The sequence below is a fragment of the Argiope bruennichi genome, chromosome X2 (assembly GCF_947563725.1).
Source record: "Argiope bruennichi chromosome X2, qqArgBrue1.1, whole genome shotgun sequence".
Classification (NCBI taxonomy): domain Eukaryota; kingdom Metazoa; phylum Arthropoda; class Arachnida; order Araneae; family Araneidae; genus Argiope; species Argiope bruennichi.
The window spans coordinates 33,438,621-33,459,409 of NC_079163.1; the positions used below are offsets into that span (position 1 = coordinate 33,438,621).

Genomic DNA, 20,789 nt, shown 5'->3' on the forward strand with positions numbered 1-20,789 from the left:
AAAAATACATTCATATCCTATATGATTTTCAACAATTATACTATGTTGTTTCTGTTGGTATGAAATTATGGATAAAAAATATTCTCGTGTAGCCTAGGAGATGTAGCTATAACACAACAAAAATGTTATTATTTTACAGAAACTGCAAAAAATAAAATGCGTATCTTTTTATATAAAAAATGAAAACATTTCACACACGTGGAATTTTGTGTTCACAAATTTTTATTTTATTTTTGACTTTTAGATATTTATTGTTTAAAACTATTTCAATCAATATATTAATAATATAAAAAATAACTTTCCTTTAAATATAAATAACTTTATATATAAAATATAAAAATAAAAAAATAATAATAATAATAATAATAAATAATAATAATAATAATAACATAAATATAAAAAAATAACTTTAAAAAATAATTTTAATTTTTTACTATCTTACGTAGTATTTCCTTTAAACTTTTTTTCCATCTATTGAATTTGATAATTTTTTTAAATAATTTCACTTCATTTTTAAAAATGTCCTTTTAAATCCTTAAAAATTTAATTTTAGAAATCAAAAATTAAAAAAAATACTACATGGAGATTATCTATTGAATGATATATATATATAAAATTCTTGTGATCTTGAAACTCTTCCACATGGAGTCCAAGATACAAAATACTCTAATATTCAAAATTCTTAGGGAATACAAAATTTCACAATTGAAATATGATTCTGAAGAGCAGTTCGGTTTCTTAAGAGTTTCGTTTATTTGTTTTTAAGTGTAATTGATTTCCCTATACTCGGAAAATATAACTAAATACTTCTTCCGCATGCATAAAATTTGTACTGATACCATAACCAAATGAATTTTTTCTAATGCTTAAAGTACCCACTTAAAATTAATAGGATATTATGAATCATAAAAGCATTAAAATACAAGTCATCACGAGTGCTTAGTAGAGAATTTACAAAAATATACAAAGTACGCTGAGATTCGGGATTATTAATAAGCTTGTGGGCTCCAAAACATGAATTGAACCCTAAAAAGACAGTACTGAAAATTTAAACAGCAAGAAGGCTCGAAATTGTTTCCGGTAATTTTCTGAATAATCCCATTTCATCCTCCTCTCCCACCCTGGAAACCCCCCAGCTGAATCTCTCCCATTTAAGAAAACGCCCTCTTATTTAAAAAATATAAAAGAAAAGTAAAAACCCAACGAAAAGAAAACGTTTTTTCATCTAATCGTCAAAAATCCAAACGCTTATTAATTTTCATCCCAAAACGAAACAAAATAAAAGCTGCACTTTTAACAATACCCAGCTCAGACCATAAATATGTAATCCACTGGTCGCAGCACATGCAGATAAAGACAGAGAAAGAGAGAGACAGAGAGAGAGAGAGGTATGGAGTGAGTGAGGGAGAGAGAGAGAGAGCCAAAAGGAGCATCAGGAGAGGCGGGAACCGCGCAGGCGCGGATATAAATAAGCTGACGTCACAGAGGAATACCGAACTCTAGTTGAGAGGCCGTGGCCGAACCAAATCAGTCTTCGGAATCCGCCCACAAAAACCTCCCCTCATTTTTGGTATTCTCCGTTTTAGGCTTAGCAGTGGCTGGCGCGAACCTGGCATTCCCTAAGCGGGAAGTGTGCTGTGAGGAAGATTGGCTGAGTGTTTCATCGGCCATGAACGTGAAGCAGCATGTCCCGTTACCACCGCCAATTAATACGGGGACAGGAACGTGCTTTCCGGGGCGCTATTCCCCCACCTACAGAAGTGCGGACCCGATGAGACGGCACTGTATGGGCAACCCAGGGGTAAGTCGACAACCTTTCTGTCCACCTTTCCTTAAACAGGACACCAAACGTAAAATATCTCCCTAAGTTTATCCTCAAACGGGGCTTGAATGTTTATTTAAAATAAGCAAAAACACTTCACAGAAATCCACGTGATAAATACCAAAAAAAGCTAGACAAATATATTTTACATTACTCTAGGAAAACTTGTTATATTAATGAGGGAACAAACACAATAATTAAATAACGCAATACAGCAATATAGTAGGTTTTGTGCAGAGAATGGGAAAAGGAATCTTTGATACCGGAATTAGAAATTCTTTTGCAACTGTAAAAACGCATGCAAGTAATTTAAGAAAAAGAAACTGAATATTCGAATACTATCCCTTGAACATCAAAGTATCCAGTGCACTTATTTATGAATTTCTTGAGCTTCATTTTTTTACAAAATTCCAATGAATTCCTTTTTCTAAAATGCAAGATATGAAATTTGATAAATGAAACTTTTCTTGATCCTGTGAAAATATCTCGAGTGATTTGAAAATAACTTCAATTTACATAAATAAACGAAAATTGATACTTAAAGTCATTTGCGCATTTTAACTATAAAGCAGAATTAAAAATAAAAATTCGGAAGTCTCCAAATACAGAATGAAATTATGCCTATGCAAAAAAGGAACTGGAGTTAAATTAATCTAGAGCACTTCCACACCGAATACAATTCTCTTATTATCATGTGCAAAGTGTAAACTTCGATTGCTTATACTTCAGTTTTTACAAAAATAGATTTCTGTTCAGAAAATTTATCCCGTAAATTAAATAAAATGTTCGTAGAGAATTTTGCATATAGTGAAATCCGATTAAAATAATAATCACGTGTTCTTACAACTCAAACAAGTTCACTTACAACTTACAAGTTCAAATTTTTAATATACTTACAGAGTTACTTAACGTAATATGAAAAATTGTAGATATTTCAAATAATTTTGCTTTTAATCTTTTAAGATAATTTGTGTATTGTAATGTCCTAAAGCTTTAAAAGATAATAAGCGGATAAATAACACGTGTGCGAAAAACGTGAGTTTATTTTTATCATGTAACGATATAAACTATTCAACCAGAAGTTTTCTGTAATATTCTTTGAAAGAAAAAAATTAATTTACCTATAATCAAAAAATTATTTTCTAAAGAATAGAAAGGGAATTAATTTTTTAAAATTCACGCTCTAATCAAACATTCGCACAAAACATTCCATGTTGAGTAACACATGTGCAAAGACAAACACATCGTGTACGGTAGTGCGTAACTGCCAGAACTAGAACAAAAATGATTTGAATTATTTATCAGAGAATCCAGTTAAGTGGCTCCAACAAAGAAATTAATATTTAGACATTCCCAAGCAGCTGCTTCGAAATAGTGTTAAATATTGATAAGGAGCATTAAGTATTTACATTGCCGGAAGATTATTTTTAGTAGGGGCAAAAGCGTGAGAGAGAAAGATCGGGTTTTGTTTCTTTTGTATCATCATGTGTTTTCTCATATTGTCATAATGTTGTTTATTTGGATTTTTGACGTATGTAGATTCTGAAAAAAAAAATCATCCGCTCATTATACGTTTTTTTAAAGTCTTCTCTGCTATATTTTGGCAGTAACGTTTTTAATGAAAATTATGATCCAAATAAATCTTTAAATATATATGATAATATGTTTAATATTTTTCAATAATTTTTTTTAGTTTCCTATCATAAATCTCGTTAAATTTTATGCGATTTAACAAAGCTATAAAAATATTCCCAATTTTAAAAGAAGTTTAATCGAAATTAAATATGAAATAAATAATGTTTGTTTTGGTGGTGATTGAAGTTTGAGTTAAATTATTTTTAATTTGGATATATTTGAAATAGAATTTTGAAAAAAAATATGCCTATTTGAGGAAGAGACTTTATGATTACGTACTTTTATTTAGAAATATCCTTAGATTTATTAAAAGAGTAGCGGAATCTTATATAAATGCTTTTAAATTTTATTACTAATTTTTTTTAAAAAAATTGGATTGTCATTCAACGATGTCGATTGTCCTTCATAACATGTTTCATTATGTTGTAGCTAAGAGTTACTTAAAATACATTCAAATCAATAACGCTGTTTTCCTTAAGTTGCAGAAGAATCTAAAAATAATTATTCATAAGGAAATATGTAATAATGGTTGATAACTGTTCGATTTAATTTTATGCTTAATAAAATAATTCAGTAATTGTAAAAATTGAATTCCGATAGTTTATTACAGCATTTATGAAAAATAAGCAAGATTTGTACGAAAATTTATTGAGTATCATACAATTGTGTAATTTTTTCATGCAATAGTTTATTTTAAAAAAACTCAATTTTTTTTAGAAATTAATAAATTATTACTAGTTTGATAAATATATATTTTTTTTCTAAAATAGAAGATTCCTTTATAAATACATATTTCTAAATACATATATAATTAGAAATATTTTGAATATATTCTCTTTTCTAAATATATTTAATATTTTTAAATAGAAATAGTTTTTATTTAAAAGCCGTAATAACAATTTTTTTTTTTGAATTTTTACAAAAATTAATCAAGAAAAATGTCACACCCTATCGTATAAGACAGATTTAGAGTCTTTATTTACTTTTGAGAAGTTTAATTTTGAAATCTATTAGTTTAATTATATCAATATGATTCAAATTACCATTTTATTTTTTAGGCTATATAATTTGATAATGCATAAGCTGCTTTGTTCAGCTATATATAATGCACGGCTCTAGCTAAAAACTATGAATGAAAAGCGAACAGAAACAAATTTCACTTCCTTATTTTGAATTGCAAGACAAAACTGCCGATTTTAATATTTGTACTCTGCAAATAAATATAATTTTGAAATGAAATTTACTTGTAATAATCTTAAGCTTTAAGTTTATATCAATTCTTTATCTTAGAGCCTGAATAAAATGAATAGCAAAACATTAAAAAAAAAAAAACTAAGAGCAAAGAACGTTTACTTCTCATAATTGAAACAAAATCTAATTTCAAAACGAATTTATAATTTAACAAATTTCAATTCTAATAACGAATTGAACTTCTAAATTTTTATTAATTAGTTATGATATTTCTGTTGCTTACTTCATAGAAAGCCAAAATGTCTATATTTTAAGAGTTTAACTATTGAAATGTTGTTGGACATCGCAAAGGAATATAGTACTTTAAAGAGATTTCTTTAAAGAAACTAACTGTTTTAATAATGTAATGTGAATCTGCCTTTACTCTGTAAAAAGACAATCATTGCAGCTGGATGCATTTACAGCAAAACATTACCAGAATACATTGTTTTCAAAATATTCAAATCAATGAAGTTTTTTGAAAATTTATTATATTATTTATCGAAAATAACATTTTATTAAAAAGATTTCTAGTTGCGAAATAATTTTTATACACTGTTTCAACAAAGCATACATGAAAGAATTTTAAGTAAGCTGTCTTTTGAACATTTAGTTATTTGCTATTTGTGTATAATTTCAGTAATCGAGTAGTTGTATTCTTAACTCCCACGGAAAACTTTTGGGCACCATAAAATTTGCATATCAATTCATTTTCAGACATTTGCAATTAATTTTTCAGATCGCGAAAAGCGTAACGGTTTAAAAATAAGTTAATTTATGATAAATTATAATTACTATGAATATTGAAAATTCATCTAAATTATAAAACAAATTTATCCTTGATTGCAAAGTAAAACTAATTTTTTTATAACCGGCGATATTTTAATATTTAGCAATGACAGTAAATATCTGCGTAATACATTTGATATCAAATTCATAATTTATACGTTTTTTTTTTCCTGTAGGAGATATCCTATTTATATAAGAACAAACTATATCAAAACACTTGATACAGTACAATCATTTTCTTTCGACCCAAATAAATGATAATTTGTTGATTATTGTAAAAAAGCGACTATCAATAATTTCATTTAAAATTTTCTGCTGGCAAATTATGCAGATAATTAACTAATTCTTGAATGCTTATCAGATGGTTTAATTAATTTAATAATTATTCCACTTTTTTAACAATATACTTAATCACAATGTATAATTGACGAAATAAGATTTACATAAACTCACTCCTTCGATAAAAAAAAATCAAAATGTGTATAATGTGTTTCGGATGTCTTTGTTTTATGAATTGAATAAGGTTGAAAATATTTTTAAACACAATTGGAATTACACATTTAATTATTGATACAAAAAAGCGATCAAAGTAATTTAAAATTTATAATGCATAATAAATTGGGTTAAGAAAAGTGTAATGAATTTATAATCGTATTATAATTATGAATATTTATAAGCAATGATTTGGTTTCTTCTATAAATTCTTAATATTTTTTACTTATCTCAACAGATATTAAATAATTATTAACTTTATTATGTCTTCTTTCCATTCTTATATCGTTCATGGCATTTAAGTGCTGTTTTCTTTTCCCCCAAAGGAGATTATTGGTATCTTTAGATTTAAGGCAGCTAATTCAGGGAAAGCGTAGAGGGCTTAAAAGATTATATATAATTGGATTTACTTTGCCTTAGTTTAGCTTTTTCTTTTATTCCTCCTCTGTAGAGACTGGGATATTTTGCGTATAAAGCAATTTATAACTGTTCAATGTATATAAAGAAATCCAGTTATTATTTCGCTTTATATAAAAAAATCCTCTAATAGTTAATTCCCTCATGTTTTAGAATGATTTTATGTATAAAATATTTGTCTCACCATCTAAATTCTATTATACGCAAACGAATCTACTATATTTAGAGGACGAAGTTTTAGACATAATATGCTTTATAATAAAATAATAATTTTAGGTATCTTTTTTAATTATCCTTACTATTAGTGGTGTGAATGCTAACGTATTTTAGATATGATAGTGAATGATACGATATAATTTAGGAATGATGAAAAGGAAATGCATTTTAGATTTATTGTTCTAAAATAACTAAAATTTATGAGCTAATATTTTATCATACGTACACATTTTTTTATTTCTATCATGTAAATTCGTGAAAAATGATTGAAAAATATAAAATCTTTTATAACTATATAAAAAATATATATGTATGTTCATGCTCTATGGGAAGGACCGCTTGACATAGAGCTAACAAAGGTTGGTCGAAATACACTTAAGTGAGTAAAAATGTACATCTCAAAGAAATTATTAAAAATTTTAATTAATTAAAAACTAAATGATATTTTGACTTTTTTCCTTAATAACTTTTGAAAATATCATTCCAAAAAACTGATCTTTACACCATTTTAAAAATACAAAAAAATAATCCTTTTAATGATATTAACTGAACTGTAATTCAATTTTTCTTAATTTTGTCATTTTTTCAAATGCATTTTTTTGCATAATTTTCAACCATTCCATTCCTGGCATGAAATTCAAATCATTTGCATTGTTTCACAAAATTAATAGATGGATTGCACAAAGAATTACGCTTTTAATGACACCATGATGTCATGATATTAAACACATTAGAAAGGCTCTTTTACATAATAAACTGAAAAATATATTGCTGTTAAAATTACACGAATTAAGGTCTTATTAATTTGATACTTAAAAATACTTCGTTAAGGGAATGTTGTACATCAAGTTATGCCTTAGAGATTTGATTGAAATTAAATCCAATGAATATTCCTGGGTTACCAGTAGATCATCAAATAAAATAACAGTAGAAAACAGTCAGTAATAATAATCATCAGTAATAACAATCAGTAATAATAATCATCAGTAATAACAGTAGATAACAATCAGTAATAACAGTAGATAACAATCAGTAATAATAATCATCAGTAATAACAGTAGATAACAATCAGTAATAACAATCAGTAATAACAATCATCAGTAATAACAGTAGATAACAATCAGTAATAACAGTAGATAACAATCAGTAAATAACAGTAGATAACAATAAAATAGCAGTAGATAACAATAAAATAGCAGTAGATAACAATAATAACAATCATTTAGTACTTATAAAATTAAGGAAATTATGAAAATATATGAGTTTTTTCAAAAGTAAATGAGCTTTTTTTTTAGAAATATATTATACTGAAAGTGTAGTGATAAAATTAGGAAAAATTGTAATAATGCAAAGCTCTTATAAGATTTTAAATTTATCTTTAAAAGTAATAAATAGGAAGCGTAATATTATTAAGAACTCTAAATATTTTCCGAGTGAATGCAGTTTCCGTGAAAGATAATTTTAACTGAATATTAAATCGAAATTGCTTACTTGATCGCTTTTATTTGTGAATATAGAAAAAAATTTAAGAAGTCATGAGAGAAAGTAAGATTCGTTTATAGAATCTAGAAGAAAAAAACCACGGTAAATACTAACTTTTCAGTGGAAAAACGATGAAATATCTGAATAACATCGCCGAAATATATTTAATTGGTTCAAATGCTGAAATAACTTATAATTTCTCTTTAAAATTACTTCAGTGAATTTTCTGTGCAACTGTAATTAACTTCATTCATTCAATTTAGCTTAAATTTGAATATTGGTTGGGAACCATCACAATATTCATAGGGGTACCGCCTGTATATAAAAATCTTTATCGATGAGTTGAGCTAATAAGGCTGAAAATATCAGATGCTTGGTTAAGTACGAACACTTATTATATCTGAGATTTTACTTTTAAATGTGCGTAGCTATATGAATACTTCTTACAGATTACAGCATCAAAATTCTGAAAAATGATGAATAATAAATTATTAATATGTGACAAAAAAATTTCTCATTATTTTTGCATATTTCAATTAATACATATTTTGTCTTTCATGAACAAACAGAGATATTAAAATTACTTTGATTTTAATGTAAAATCTGAAGCCAGAGGTTATTGAGATACCTAAATAACTTATGAAACAAAAGAAAATCAAAAATATGCATTATGAAATTTCAATTTCAATTCATTTTTGAAAACATACTCCAATTGTTTATTGCTTTGAATGACGTGGCGTTTTCATGCAGTAAGGACGCGGGAAACATGATAACAGCCTTTTTGTAGAGAATTTACTCGCTACTGGTATGTGCTTTCTTCTTTATTTCTACAATTGGTTGTGAGTTCCTCTTATAGTTTATATTATGTTATTATAATTTTCACTTAAATTGGAGATTATAATTTGTTGTTTCATTTCTGTAAAAAAAATGTTTATCTCAAAGGCTTCAATTTCAGGGGATTTTCGGGTTACGAGGGGTCAATGTTGATGGACAAAGTCAGAACCCTCACAGAAAAAATCCCTTGTTTGAATCCCTGCCTGAGGGTGACCCTTGAGAAAGTCTCAGGCCGGATTCTTAATTTCTTTCTTTTTGATTCTATATTTATTCTTTTCGCTAATATTGAATTGGTATTTTTACTGATTTGGTTCTCAAACGAAAGCATATTCTAAGGAACGTTAATTCTTTTACGTCATTTCTTTGCAAAAGATTGAAGCGATTGTGAAAACTTTTATCCATGATATCTCACATTTTTGCTGCATAAAAGTTTTAAAAAAATAGAGCGTAGAGTTAAATAATAAACCATGAAAAAATGTTAGTGGTTGATGGTATTTCATGGATTTGAATAGCGTAATATATGCTTTAAAAAATTTGATTCTCAAACTGAGTTTCAAAAGAGCATTCAAAATATTTACAGATAAAAAAGATTCCCATCTTTTATCTGCTTCATTAAATTTCCTTTAAAAATTAAACAAAAATATTTTTGCATAAGAATATTGCAATAAAAGCAGCATTTTGGATATATTTAGAATGCCTTTGAATCTTAATACATTTGATGTTTAAAAAATTGTATGTATATCAAGTCTCAGATAATTAAAAAATTGATTTCTAATTGGTTTTCTGCTCTAAAATTTTAATTTTTTGGTCTGCAAGAAAACGACCTTTTATAACTCAATTTATGAATGATGAAAATGGAAATTAAAAGTTCTCTTACTCAATGTAAACGTTTTTATTCAATTTTGTTAATGGTTTTGTTATTTTGTTAATGGGAATATTCCAGGCATGAAAAAGTTTACCATGATTTTATTCAGAATGTTTTCTTTAATGATTATAATAAGAAAAATAACAACTTAATGCTGAATCGGGTTCCATTTGAAAACATTTTTAATACGATGTCTTTGTTTGTATTAACTAACGGCATCGTCGAGGTTGTAAAATGTTAATTAATTAGAATTCTGAGTTCTGATCATTTCTAAGTGTTTCTATATGAAAATAACTTCCTTGCAACAAATTTCTTACTAAAATTCAAAGAAACATTTTTATAGCGAATCTGTTTAATGACAAATATTGCTTAGAACCGTATATATTCAATAAAAATTATATTTAAATGTGCTAAATATTTTTTTTTTAATTTTCATAAACTTTTGGAAAAATTCTCCTTTCTTTTAGCTTCCGAAGAAGCAAAATTCGACAGCTGAAACTGCGCTTAAATTTTAGATTGAGCTCTTGAACGTGGCGTATTAATAAATAACGACAGCTTTTGCCGCCACATTTTGCGACTCGTCCGACATGCCTACAGTAAGGTGCCGCCGGACGTGCGCTGCACTCGTCCGCTTACCCTCCCGCAGGGCGAGACGGCAACAAGCCCGTATGCTTTCGGCTACCATTCGCTTGCGTAAATTCATTTCAAACTTTTTTCGGCAAATGCCGCCGGAGGGTATATGGTTGCCTTCATCTTAAAATCTTGTATTTACTGATAATATATAAACTTGAGTAAACTTATAAAGTGAATTTTTTTTTTGGAAAAATAATGCATTTAGAAAGATCATCTAATCCAAGTTGCGCGATTGAGTCATTTGTAAGAGAATTAATCGTTTTTTAAATATTTTATTGTGACTACAACTATAATTATTTGCCAGTTTTATCTTTATTTTAAAATTTAATAGATAGTAAAAGTATATAAAAGTAATTGAACATTTGACACTTTTTATAAATAGTAATTATTAAATATGAAAAATATCTTGGCACCGTCCGAATAGTTTATCTTTGATATTGGTTTAGAAAACGCTTATTTATTTTTTCTAACTGAATCAGACTGCGTTGCCCTTAAAATGCGATTAAATTTAATCTCATTTATATTATCGCTGAAAGAATCATACAAATATTCAAATAATGTAAGAAATAATTAAAATTATTTTATTTCCAAATTTAATAATAGTTGATTATTAAATTGTTAATAGCTTCATTTTACAACAGAACTCCTTTAATAACTATCTTATTTGACAATTTATAAATAACTTCTTTCAGCGACCATATTAATTGAGATATTTTCATAACAGAAAACATTGTGTAAGCTTTATAAATGTTTTCATATTATAACATGAAAAAATTATTTTTCGGCACCATCTGATTACTTATGTTTGATATTAGTTTAGAAAACATTTATTTAGTTTTTCTAACTGAATCAGACTGCTTGGCCTTTAAAATGTGATTAAATTTAATCTCATTAATATTACCGCTGAAAGTATATACACAAATATTTGTACATCTTAGAAAAGATTAAAAATATTTTTTTGGCAAATTTCATAATAATAATTGATGATAAAATTTTTGGTCTCTTCTTTTATTAGTACAGAATTTTTTTAATAACTGTTTTATTTGACAATTTATAAATAACCTCCTTCTGCTATAATACTAAATGAGATATTTTCGAAACAGAAAACGTTCTATAAGGTTTATAAATGTTTTCATTATTTTTGAAGCAAATATTGTTCATTGCTTTAAATAAAACATTTTACTTTTACAGTGTAGATAAAGAAATTAAGTGCAATGCATATAAAAAATAAGTTTAGCTATGCATATCTAAACACGAATACTAGAAAAGAGCTTATACAAATGATGAATCGAAGATGAAATATTTTGATAAAAAGTTTTATTAAAAAGGAAATGTTCGTTTTTCGATTCAAAGCAAGAATTCAATCACTTTGACCACTTCCTTTGTAGCTAAGGCTGCGTGTATCATCAGTTACGTGTTATGACATGACAATCGCGTGATGTCTTCGCATAAGTCATTTTTCAGACTTACTAAATAGTGCATAAAAAAGAAATAGAAACTTGAAACAGGAGTAATGAATAAAATGCTCATTTATTGGAAATGAATATTAAAAACCCTCTATCAAAAGAGACGCTCATACAATGCTCAGTGATGAGCACTGGCATAGTTTCATGTTTACTTTTGACTCTGAAGAACTTCAATCATTATTAACAGGCTAATATAGTTACAGATTTGTAATTTGTTAAGGTGAGCGAAATATTGAAATTCGCTTTTGAGTTATTTCTTTCTTTGTTGGTTGATATTGTAACTTATGTCTGTGATTTTTATCAGAGGGTCAGATTGATTTGCCTTTACGAGTGTTCAGTAAATAATAAAATTTTATCACTTTGATATAAGAAATTGAGGTTTTATAAATTCCATAATGAAAAAATATTCTGGACACATGCAAATATTTGCGACTTGTTACTAAAGCATAGTTTCAAATGAAAACTATTGGTTGTGCATAATTTCTTAACAAATTTTATTTAATGCACAAATTCTCCAACTAATTTCAGAAAGGCTGTTGAGTTTTCTTTTCAATTATTTATAATTAATAATTTTCAATATATATTTACAGTTAATAAGATTTTCATTGTCTTGACACAAGAAAAAAAAACTTAACAAATGTTAATTAACAAATCTTTTAAAAAACGATATATATTATATTTGTATTTACAATCAATAAATACTTACACATTTCATTTCACTTACGTATAATAATTTGCGTTTAAGACCATTGAAGAAGAGACCAAAAAATATTACGATGGATTATAAACGATATTATTCAAATCCATTTGAATACGGAATCTGATAACGAATATTTACACATCTATTTAGTATTTATTATCTTTATATACAAAGAAAGACATGTGCTCTAAATCTGTCTAACAACTCATTTCGTGATCGAGAAACTTTCTACTACAGCTTTTTAAATATATTTCATCTGACATTTTGTAACTATATTCAAGTTCCAAATCTTATCTGTATTATGAAAGAATATAAAAATCTATCAGTTTTTAAATATTTGCAGTTAAGCTTAGTTCAATTACATTTACAACTCATTTTGAAGGAACACGAAGGCTATTTTGTAACACACTTCGCTTTCTTAACTGTAATCAGAGAACGAGTCAATACATGAGTCGGCACCTCCCTTTCCACACTTTCGTTCCATATCCATGGGAGTATATTTGGTCTAGAATGTAGGTGTTATCCTAAATGTTCTCTTAGTTCTTCAAGGAGAAAACTTACAAATTCTAAAGAAAGAAGTACTTTTGTAATAAAGTTGTAAAATTTTCTGTTTTACTCCTACATGCTATCGCAGTTGCAAAAGTTTCTATAAAAAACGTAAAAGGTATTTGAAATCTTTCTTTATTTTAAAATTAAGTGCTCTCCGAAAAAAATTGATTTCCAAGTCAAAAAAAGAAATTTATTAATGCACTAATGAAACGAACACCATGATCCTTTCTTAGATGTTATCACAAGGTTTTCTTTTAGACAAAGTTTATGTATTGCATACATTGTATTATAAAAGTTGGAACTCAAGTCGATAATTCTTTGTTTGACTTAATTTTTCTCAAAGTTATTTATTATGGTGTTTATTATTATTAAGTTATTTATTCTCAAAATTATTTATCCATATTCATGTTTTTCAACATTTAAAATTATTTTTAAAAATGGCAGACATTTTCTTATTTAAAAGGAGGAAAATTAATTATGGTTCTTAGGAAATTTTTAAAGCATTGTAATAACAAGACTTTTGAGATTAGACTCTTTCTTTTAAGAAAGCATCCCGAATGCAAAATGAATATGGCAACTGTGACCTTTTCTTTCGATAGATTTCTATCAAACAGAACCTAAATTGCAGCAAACCTCCAATATATCATCTTAAGATAAGAAGTGTTTTAATTAAGACATTTATATTCTTCAAATTTTGCAATTAATAAACTTGCTTTCGAGAGTTTTAAAATTTAGAATTTTAACATTTCAAAATAAAATGAAATGTTCCTTTATTGAAATTTCATAAAAATAGTTTTTTTGTGCCACATAATTATAAAAAGTAAGTTATATAAATACTTATAGACTGAGACCTTAAAAATTACTCAAGGCAGTCATGAACAAAATAATAACTAACTAATAAATTAGTTTTTCGTCAAAAGAATTAAAATGGCAATGATAAATAAAAACATCCTCCATGATACTATGTGAAGGTTTTTAGAAAAAGAGATCTCCTGAATTTTTGTTTTACTTCATAAAATAATTATCTCATACAGTATAATATTTACGCCATACTATTGTTGAAAACTTGATAATTTGTCTTTAGGCATGCAAATAAAATCCATTTATGCCGTAGACTTTCGTTGAAATTAGTTTTTGAATTCAATATCCTTTGATCATGAAACTAAAATCTAAACATCAAATAATCATTGCTAGACAGGTTTTTAAATCCGAGCATATCTTTAACTTAAAATATTTTTATTTGTTTCTTATGAATGAGTAACACTTTAAAGATATGAATTATTACACTTAATTATGAATTAGTAACACTTAAAACCTTTATAAATATCCACGTATTAAAATTAGCTACTAAAATTTACAGTTTTTCATTTAAATAATGAGATAAAGGAAAAGTAACAGCTGGAATTTTTTATTCAAACTAAATCAGAAACTTTAAGAATTGTATTGCAGTTTTAAATAGTTTCAAACTGCACGGTAAACATATATTTTAGAGAAGTCTAAATAAAATTAAAACTGAGCCTTCAACTCATAACCTTTAGAGAATTTTGTTTTAAAGTTGCGGTTGTAAATAGTAATCTTCGAATTTTTTTGTTGTCGTTAGGTCTTCTATACTTTATTTTAACGAGTACTCTTAAAATTTGGATTAAAGCATTAGTTACTTTGCTGAAAGTGTTGAACAAAGAAAAAATTTATTTTGTATGAGAAATTTCAAAGAAAGTCAACAATAGTTCAAATATCGCAGTTTTGAACTAATCACAGTGCAATGAGCGAAAGAATTAAATTTGAAAAAAAAATTATGTTCAAGTTTTAGTAAAAGAAAAAAAAAATGGTTTTTTCATGTTCAAGGAATTCTTTAAAATTTATAATCAAAGTTTGAGTTACCTAAATAATTGCAATCACTTTAAGCAAATATTCGCTTTTTTATATATATTTAATCACATTTATAAAATTATTAGCATGCCATAATTTTTGATGATATATGCAGTACTCATAAGAGTTAAAACCCACATCAAATTTAAATTTATAGCAAAAATATCAAAAGTTTCTCTAAATGAAAAAAATTCAATAAGAATCAATTTATAAAAACGGTTTTGGTTTAAAAAACTCAAATATAGCCACACATTTTAAGTGTATAAAAATGGAATATCAGCTGCAATACGAAAAAAGCCAATTGTCTACTGAATTTTTTCAACTCAGAAAAATCACAAAGTCTCTTTCTTCATACCCTAATTGATACACAAATGAAAATTAGAAAGGAGTCGTATTTTCAGCTATTTATCGATTTACTTACCTTTCAAACGTACAAAAATAAAATACAATAACCTAATGCCTGCAGCGCTATTTTTTAAAACCCAGAAAAACCGCAATCCCAATTTTCAAATAACCACTTGATATGCCAATAAAAATAAAACGGGATTCGTTTTTCAGTATATATTATACTATTACATAGATATACAGAAAACATCCAATTACGAGCAATAAATGTCTAAAGACATTGTTAAAAACAGCAATTCAATTATGTATAAAGTTTCCCTAAAAGCAAAATTGCTCAAATATAAATAATATATAATAAGGGAGTATGATATGAAAAAGCTCAAAGCAGTGAAAGACAAATTGTTATATTTAATGAGCAATATGACTCCCGTCTTTTTGGAATTTTTGTATAAGAAGAAGCGATTTTGGATTCTCTTCTTTATTTATGCCTAATAAATTGTCCTTCTCAGATGAAAAGAAATGTCCTTGAGCTTAAATCTGAGATTCAAAAGAATCGAATAATGTATCGGACTTTAGTGAAAGAGCGTTTGATTTCAACTGCTCACGTGACGCGGCTGAGACATAAACGCCATTTTGAATATTTCATCGCGTTAAAGCTCTCGGAGGAATACGTAAGCACAGCGTCGAAAATAAATTTATCATACTTTTAAATCCAAAGAAGAACGGAGAAAAAGCCAATTTTGAACTTCTTAATTTTTAATGAATCAAAATAAACGCGAGAATCCTTTAACAGGGCCAAAAGGTGGGTCGCAATATTCAGGGCTCCCCTTTCTTTTTAATACATCAGAAGTTGTGAGTATCATCAGCATTTCCAGAAGTAAAATTAAGTTTTTAGTGGTTAAATGAAGAATGGGAGAACTTAGAGAAAACTCTCTCTTGTTCTTTTTCAGAAAAATCAGCGTAGTAACAGGTGGTTAATATTAAAGAAAAGTCTCCGACGAAAGGGAGCATAAGTGTTTTGAGTCGCTGTGGTGCTTTAAAGAAAATTTAGTTAAAATATTAAAGTTATAATTTATGCCAGATTGAACAAACTCATAAAAGGAGAAAGTGAAATTCCACGATTAAAGGATTGGTTTCATTAAAAAAGATAGAAACTTCTGGGGAAAAAAAAGAGATTTGTTTGTAAACTAAAATTATAGTTTTGAGTGCATAAAATACGTTGGTTAACCGTAGTCATAAAGAATTGAGTTTGTATTCTCAGAAGTATGAATGCTCCGTTTTTTGATGGTTTTATTTAAGAGTGAACTGAATTGTTAAGCTTTGTTTTCAAATTAAATATATTTTGTGAAATTGAATAACATGGATATGTTTAATGTTTTATGACTGGGAGATGACTAAAGGAATTCGAATGTATGTTTATTTTTTGTTTTTTATTCTTTATTCTTCTATATTACAAAATTAGACTTTTATTAAAATATGAAAATGTTTACAATTTCTCCTAATCTTCATAAAATCTGGAGATTTATATAGTTCATTTTTGTACATACACCAAGAGAATTTCGAAATTTATATTGTACATTTTGGTGTACATATTTATATTTTAGTACAGTTTCATTTTCTTCTTTGTTGCTCAACAAGAGAATTTTGATCTTCTATAAACAAATGTTTCCAACTTTGAATATTAATATTTTCCTGTTGACATGTTGAGTTAAGTAGCATTTAATAATTTAACGAGAGTTTCTGTTAAGAGACGGCGATTACACTACAAATAGTTATTTGATAGGATTTAAAAGATATTTTTTTAAAAATAAAAGCAAAATAATTTGCATTTATTACTTCCTATAGATTAAATGGGAATTATACGTAACTCCCTAGTTTCCCACCATGGTTGTTTTGAACTACTGTAAAAATGTTCTGTACAAAAAAAAAAAAAAAAAAAAAAAATGAAACAATTTTTTTCGGATATGAAATTTATTTTCTTAATCTGCTCATATGTTAAAAATTTCCTGGTGCAAGATAAATCATATACTGAAATAAATATATCGGCAAATGATTTGGCGGGTATTACATGTGAATTTTTATTCATTATTTAAAAGTACGTAAAATACTGCGATGATTGAATGTATCTTACAATTAACACGTTGTGAATCTGGGTACTTTCACAACTCTATTTACCATTTTGTAATTATATTACTTGTGCAAGTAATCTTACTAAAAAGTAATTCAAACTGATATTCTTATCAATAGTTAGTATTATTAAAATTGAATGCCAAAATAATAGAAAGTTCTAAGTTCATTTCTATTTTTATTTTAGAAGATTATGGAAGCACCTTATTCCCATTCAAGCAGTTACAGAATTTATAAATTTATCTTAAAGCCTTTGTGACTTTTGGAGATTGCTTTTTAGCACTTTGGGCATTTTTAGTTACATTGTAATCGCATAAAATTTTACAAAAAGCAGTGCACAATAGGTCATCTATACAATTCACTGTTATTTTAATTAAATGTATATACCTTTAAATAATTAATTATTTAATTCGTTAATAAACCTTAAACTAACAAATATAATTTTATCATTGAAAATTATATTCATTGAAAATTACAAAAAAAAAAAAAAAAAAAAATGAAAAAATTGGATTTCGTAAGCAAATTTTTAAAAACAAAATGGTTGCAATGTACATTATCCATGTCATTATCATAGATAGTTTTTAATTTTAAAAAAAATTGCCTTTAATCCCTGCCATCTTAAATTTTCCGAGAAAATATTTTGTGACAGGAGACTTTGAAAGAAATGATTAATTAATATGTTACCTTAATTAGTATTTATATTTCATTTTGCCATGCCAGTTAGCTCGACAAGAAAACAGATTATGGCGTTTGCATGCAAATTAATATATACATGCATCTAAGTATTATTGCAGAAGGTTTTAATACGCATTTATTCATGAACTTTCTTCTTTCAAAACATAAATATCAATGAAGTTTCATATGATTAAATTTATTAAATAACATTCTTTGAAATAAAATAACATATATGTTTTGACTGCAAAAACTGATAACATGTTTCAGAATTTTAGCTATTTTTTTTTAAATCTTTAGAACTGCAACTGTAAATACCATGATGGAAAAAAATCGAAAATACTACGTTTCTTCTTTCACTTTCTAAATCTTTTCTGATCCCTCTTTAAGCATATTGATTTATGATCTGCATAGGATCAACAGAAAATTCTGCGGTCAAACGTCCATCAAACAGAACAGCCTGGATGTCAAGCATAAATTATGTATACATAACAGCAAGAAAGCAACGCTTGGTAACCGGGACAAACTGCACGACATAGAATAGAATATCTAAACAAAATGAAGAAAATTGCTCTGAGGTCATTGTAGAAAGGACGGAATATGACACAAACAAGAATTTGCTTTTTCATGTGAAGATATTCTATTCACTCATTGCTTTTTGGGATACAAAAAAAGACAAATTGCATAACTTTTTCTTTGAAATTATTAAATATGTAAAGTTTATAACTTGAATAACCTGGGAATTGAAATAAACTTAAATAACTTTGAAATGGACAGTATTCTTTTGAATGTAGTAGTTTCTTTGCAAGATGTAAAAAGATATGAATCCCCAGTAAATACATGCATCAAAAGTGACCACTCTGGAAAATACTTTTTTTTTCTATTGTTTCCATTTTAAGTTTCTTGCATCTTTTTATAACAACACACGATATATTTTTCTTATTTTCAGTTCAAATGCCTTTTATTTCCCTCACTTTTTATTCTTCCACTTTCATACATTCTACTTATATTTCAATTGCATCACATTTGAATTTTGCTATATTTTCATAATTAATTCGCATTTCACTTCTACATTATAGTTAAATTTTTATTTTAATTATATTCCCTTTAAAACAACGTGTGTTTGCTAATCTTCTTACTCTATAAATTCAGTTGAAAATTGGTTAACAGAAACTTTAAATTAATTTTTAAATACTGCTTTTTTCGTGTAGATTTCCGTAAGCAAAATAGAAACTGGAAATGTGCAGAAAATAGAAATTCGAAATGTGAAAAAAATAGAAATCGGAAATGTGAAGAAAATAGAAATTGGAAATGTGAAGAAAATAGAAATTAGAAACGTGATGAAATTAGTTTATGGAAATGTGCAGAAAAATAGTTTTTGGAAATGTGAAGAAAATAGAAATTGGAAATATGAATAAAAATATTAACTGGAAATAAATGAAAGAAAATGGTACTAGGAAATATGAAGAAAATAGTGCTTAAAAATGTGAAGAAAAATTAGACAAAAATGGTATCAAGAAGAACTGTGGTCAAAACGACTACTTTTAAATTTTTAGATTTTTATGATTTAAAAAAATTGAGGTTTTTAATTCTACGGAATATGTAGAGCATTTTTAATCCACACATTTTCGTTCGTAACAACAATTTTTCTTCTTTTATTTTCAATGCATCAACATATTTGATTGTTTTCTTCGTAACTGTTGCATATTTTATATTTATTTGAATCTATTAAATATTATAGAAAATGTTATCAGTAACGTTTAAAGTGTATCCGCAATTAAACAAGCATAGCAATAAATCCGTTATTAGTTATAGCAATAACTCAAGCTCCAATGCATTTTTTCTTATTGAAGAAGTTTGACTTAAAGCACTCATTGCAAATAACTTCAAGAATGAGTTTCAAAAAACTGCATTTATCAAAATGTTCGCAATTCTTTTAAATCGGAATTTAGTAATAAAGAATTACTGTCATAGCATGTAATCATTGCCAATGTTCAGCATTATTAGCATAAAAACGGCAAAATATCTATTCTCATTTGATTCATGTTAAAAGTTCTAATTGTTTTCTGTTACAAAAGGCAGTATTAATACCATTATCCTCCAAGCTATTATCCATCAGATATTTTGAAGGTTGATAATAAAAATTATCATTAGGTAGCATTCTGAATAGCGACAAATCTATAAATTCATTAATAGAGAACAGTTTATAGAATATTAAAGTCCAGACATTCATTAATCCATTAAAATCTTTTATTCAAAGCAAAAAAAAAAAAAAACACTAAAATTTAAACTAGAAAGCGTAATTAAGAAACCTGTAAGTGCCGAGAGTATCAACTACATTAAGATCTAAAGGCATTTAAGTGACTTTATCATTCAGATAAGATAACAGTTTTGATATATTAGATTAATTATCTTTGATTGTTTGATTATTTAATTCAACAGTATAAAATCCACTGTTTATCAAAATTTAAAAACTTCTTTTCGATATAAGCCGCCATATTATGTTATTCAAAATACAGTAGACTAAGAAGTAAAACAACCAACTTTAATGTAAGAAAATATATATCTTATCAATATATAACCAGTATCTTTAAGGAAAACATTTTACCATCAAGGTCGAATGTGTAGCATTTCAAATCAACAACG

General features: G+C 26.7%; 1 protein-coding gene across 3 annotated transcripts in view; it reads left to right on the top strand.

The window, feature by feature from the left end:
• Positions 1-1,521: 1,521 nt before the first annotated feature.
• Positions 1,522-20,789, top strand: part of LOC129960467 (inhibitory POU protein-like) — a 76,202-nt gene continuing 56,934 nt past the window's right edge. For 2 of the 3 annotated variants that reach the window (XM_056073923.1, XM_056073925.1), the window contains exon 1: positions 1,522-1,801. In XM_056073923.1, coding sequence (XP_055929898.1) covers positions 1,670-1,801 — 132 coding nt within the window. In that variant the 5' untranslated portion in view covers positions 1,522-1,669. The remainder of the gene's footprint in view (positions 1,802-20,789) is intronic. The other variant, XM_056073924.1, reaches the window with a different exon arrangement.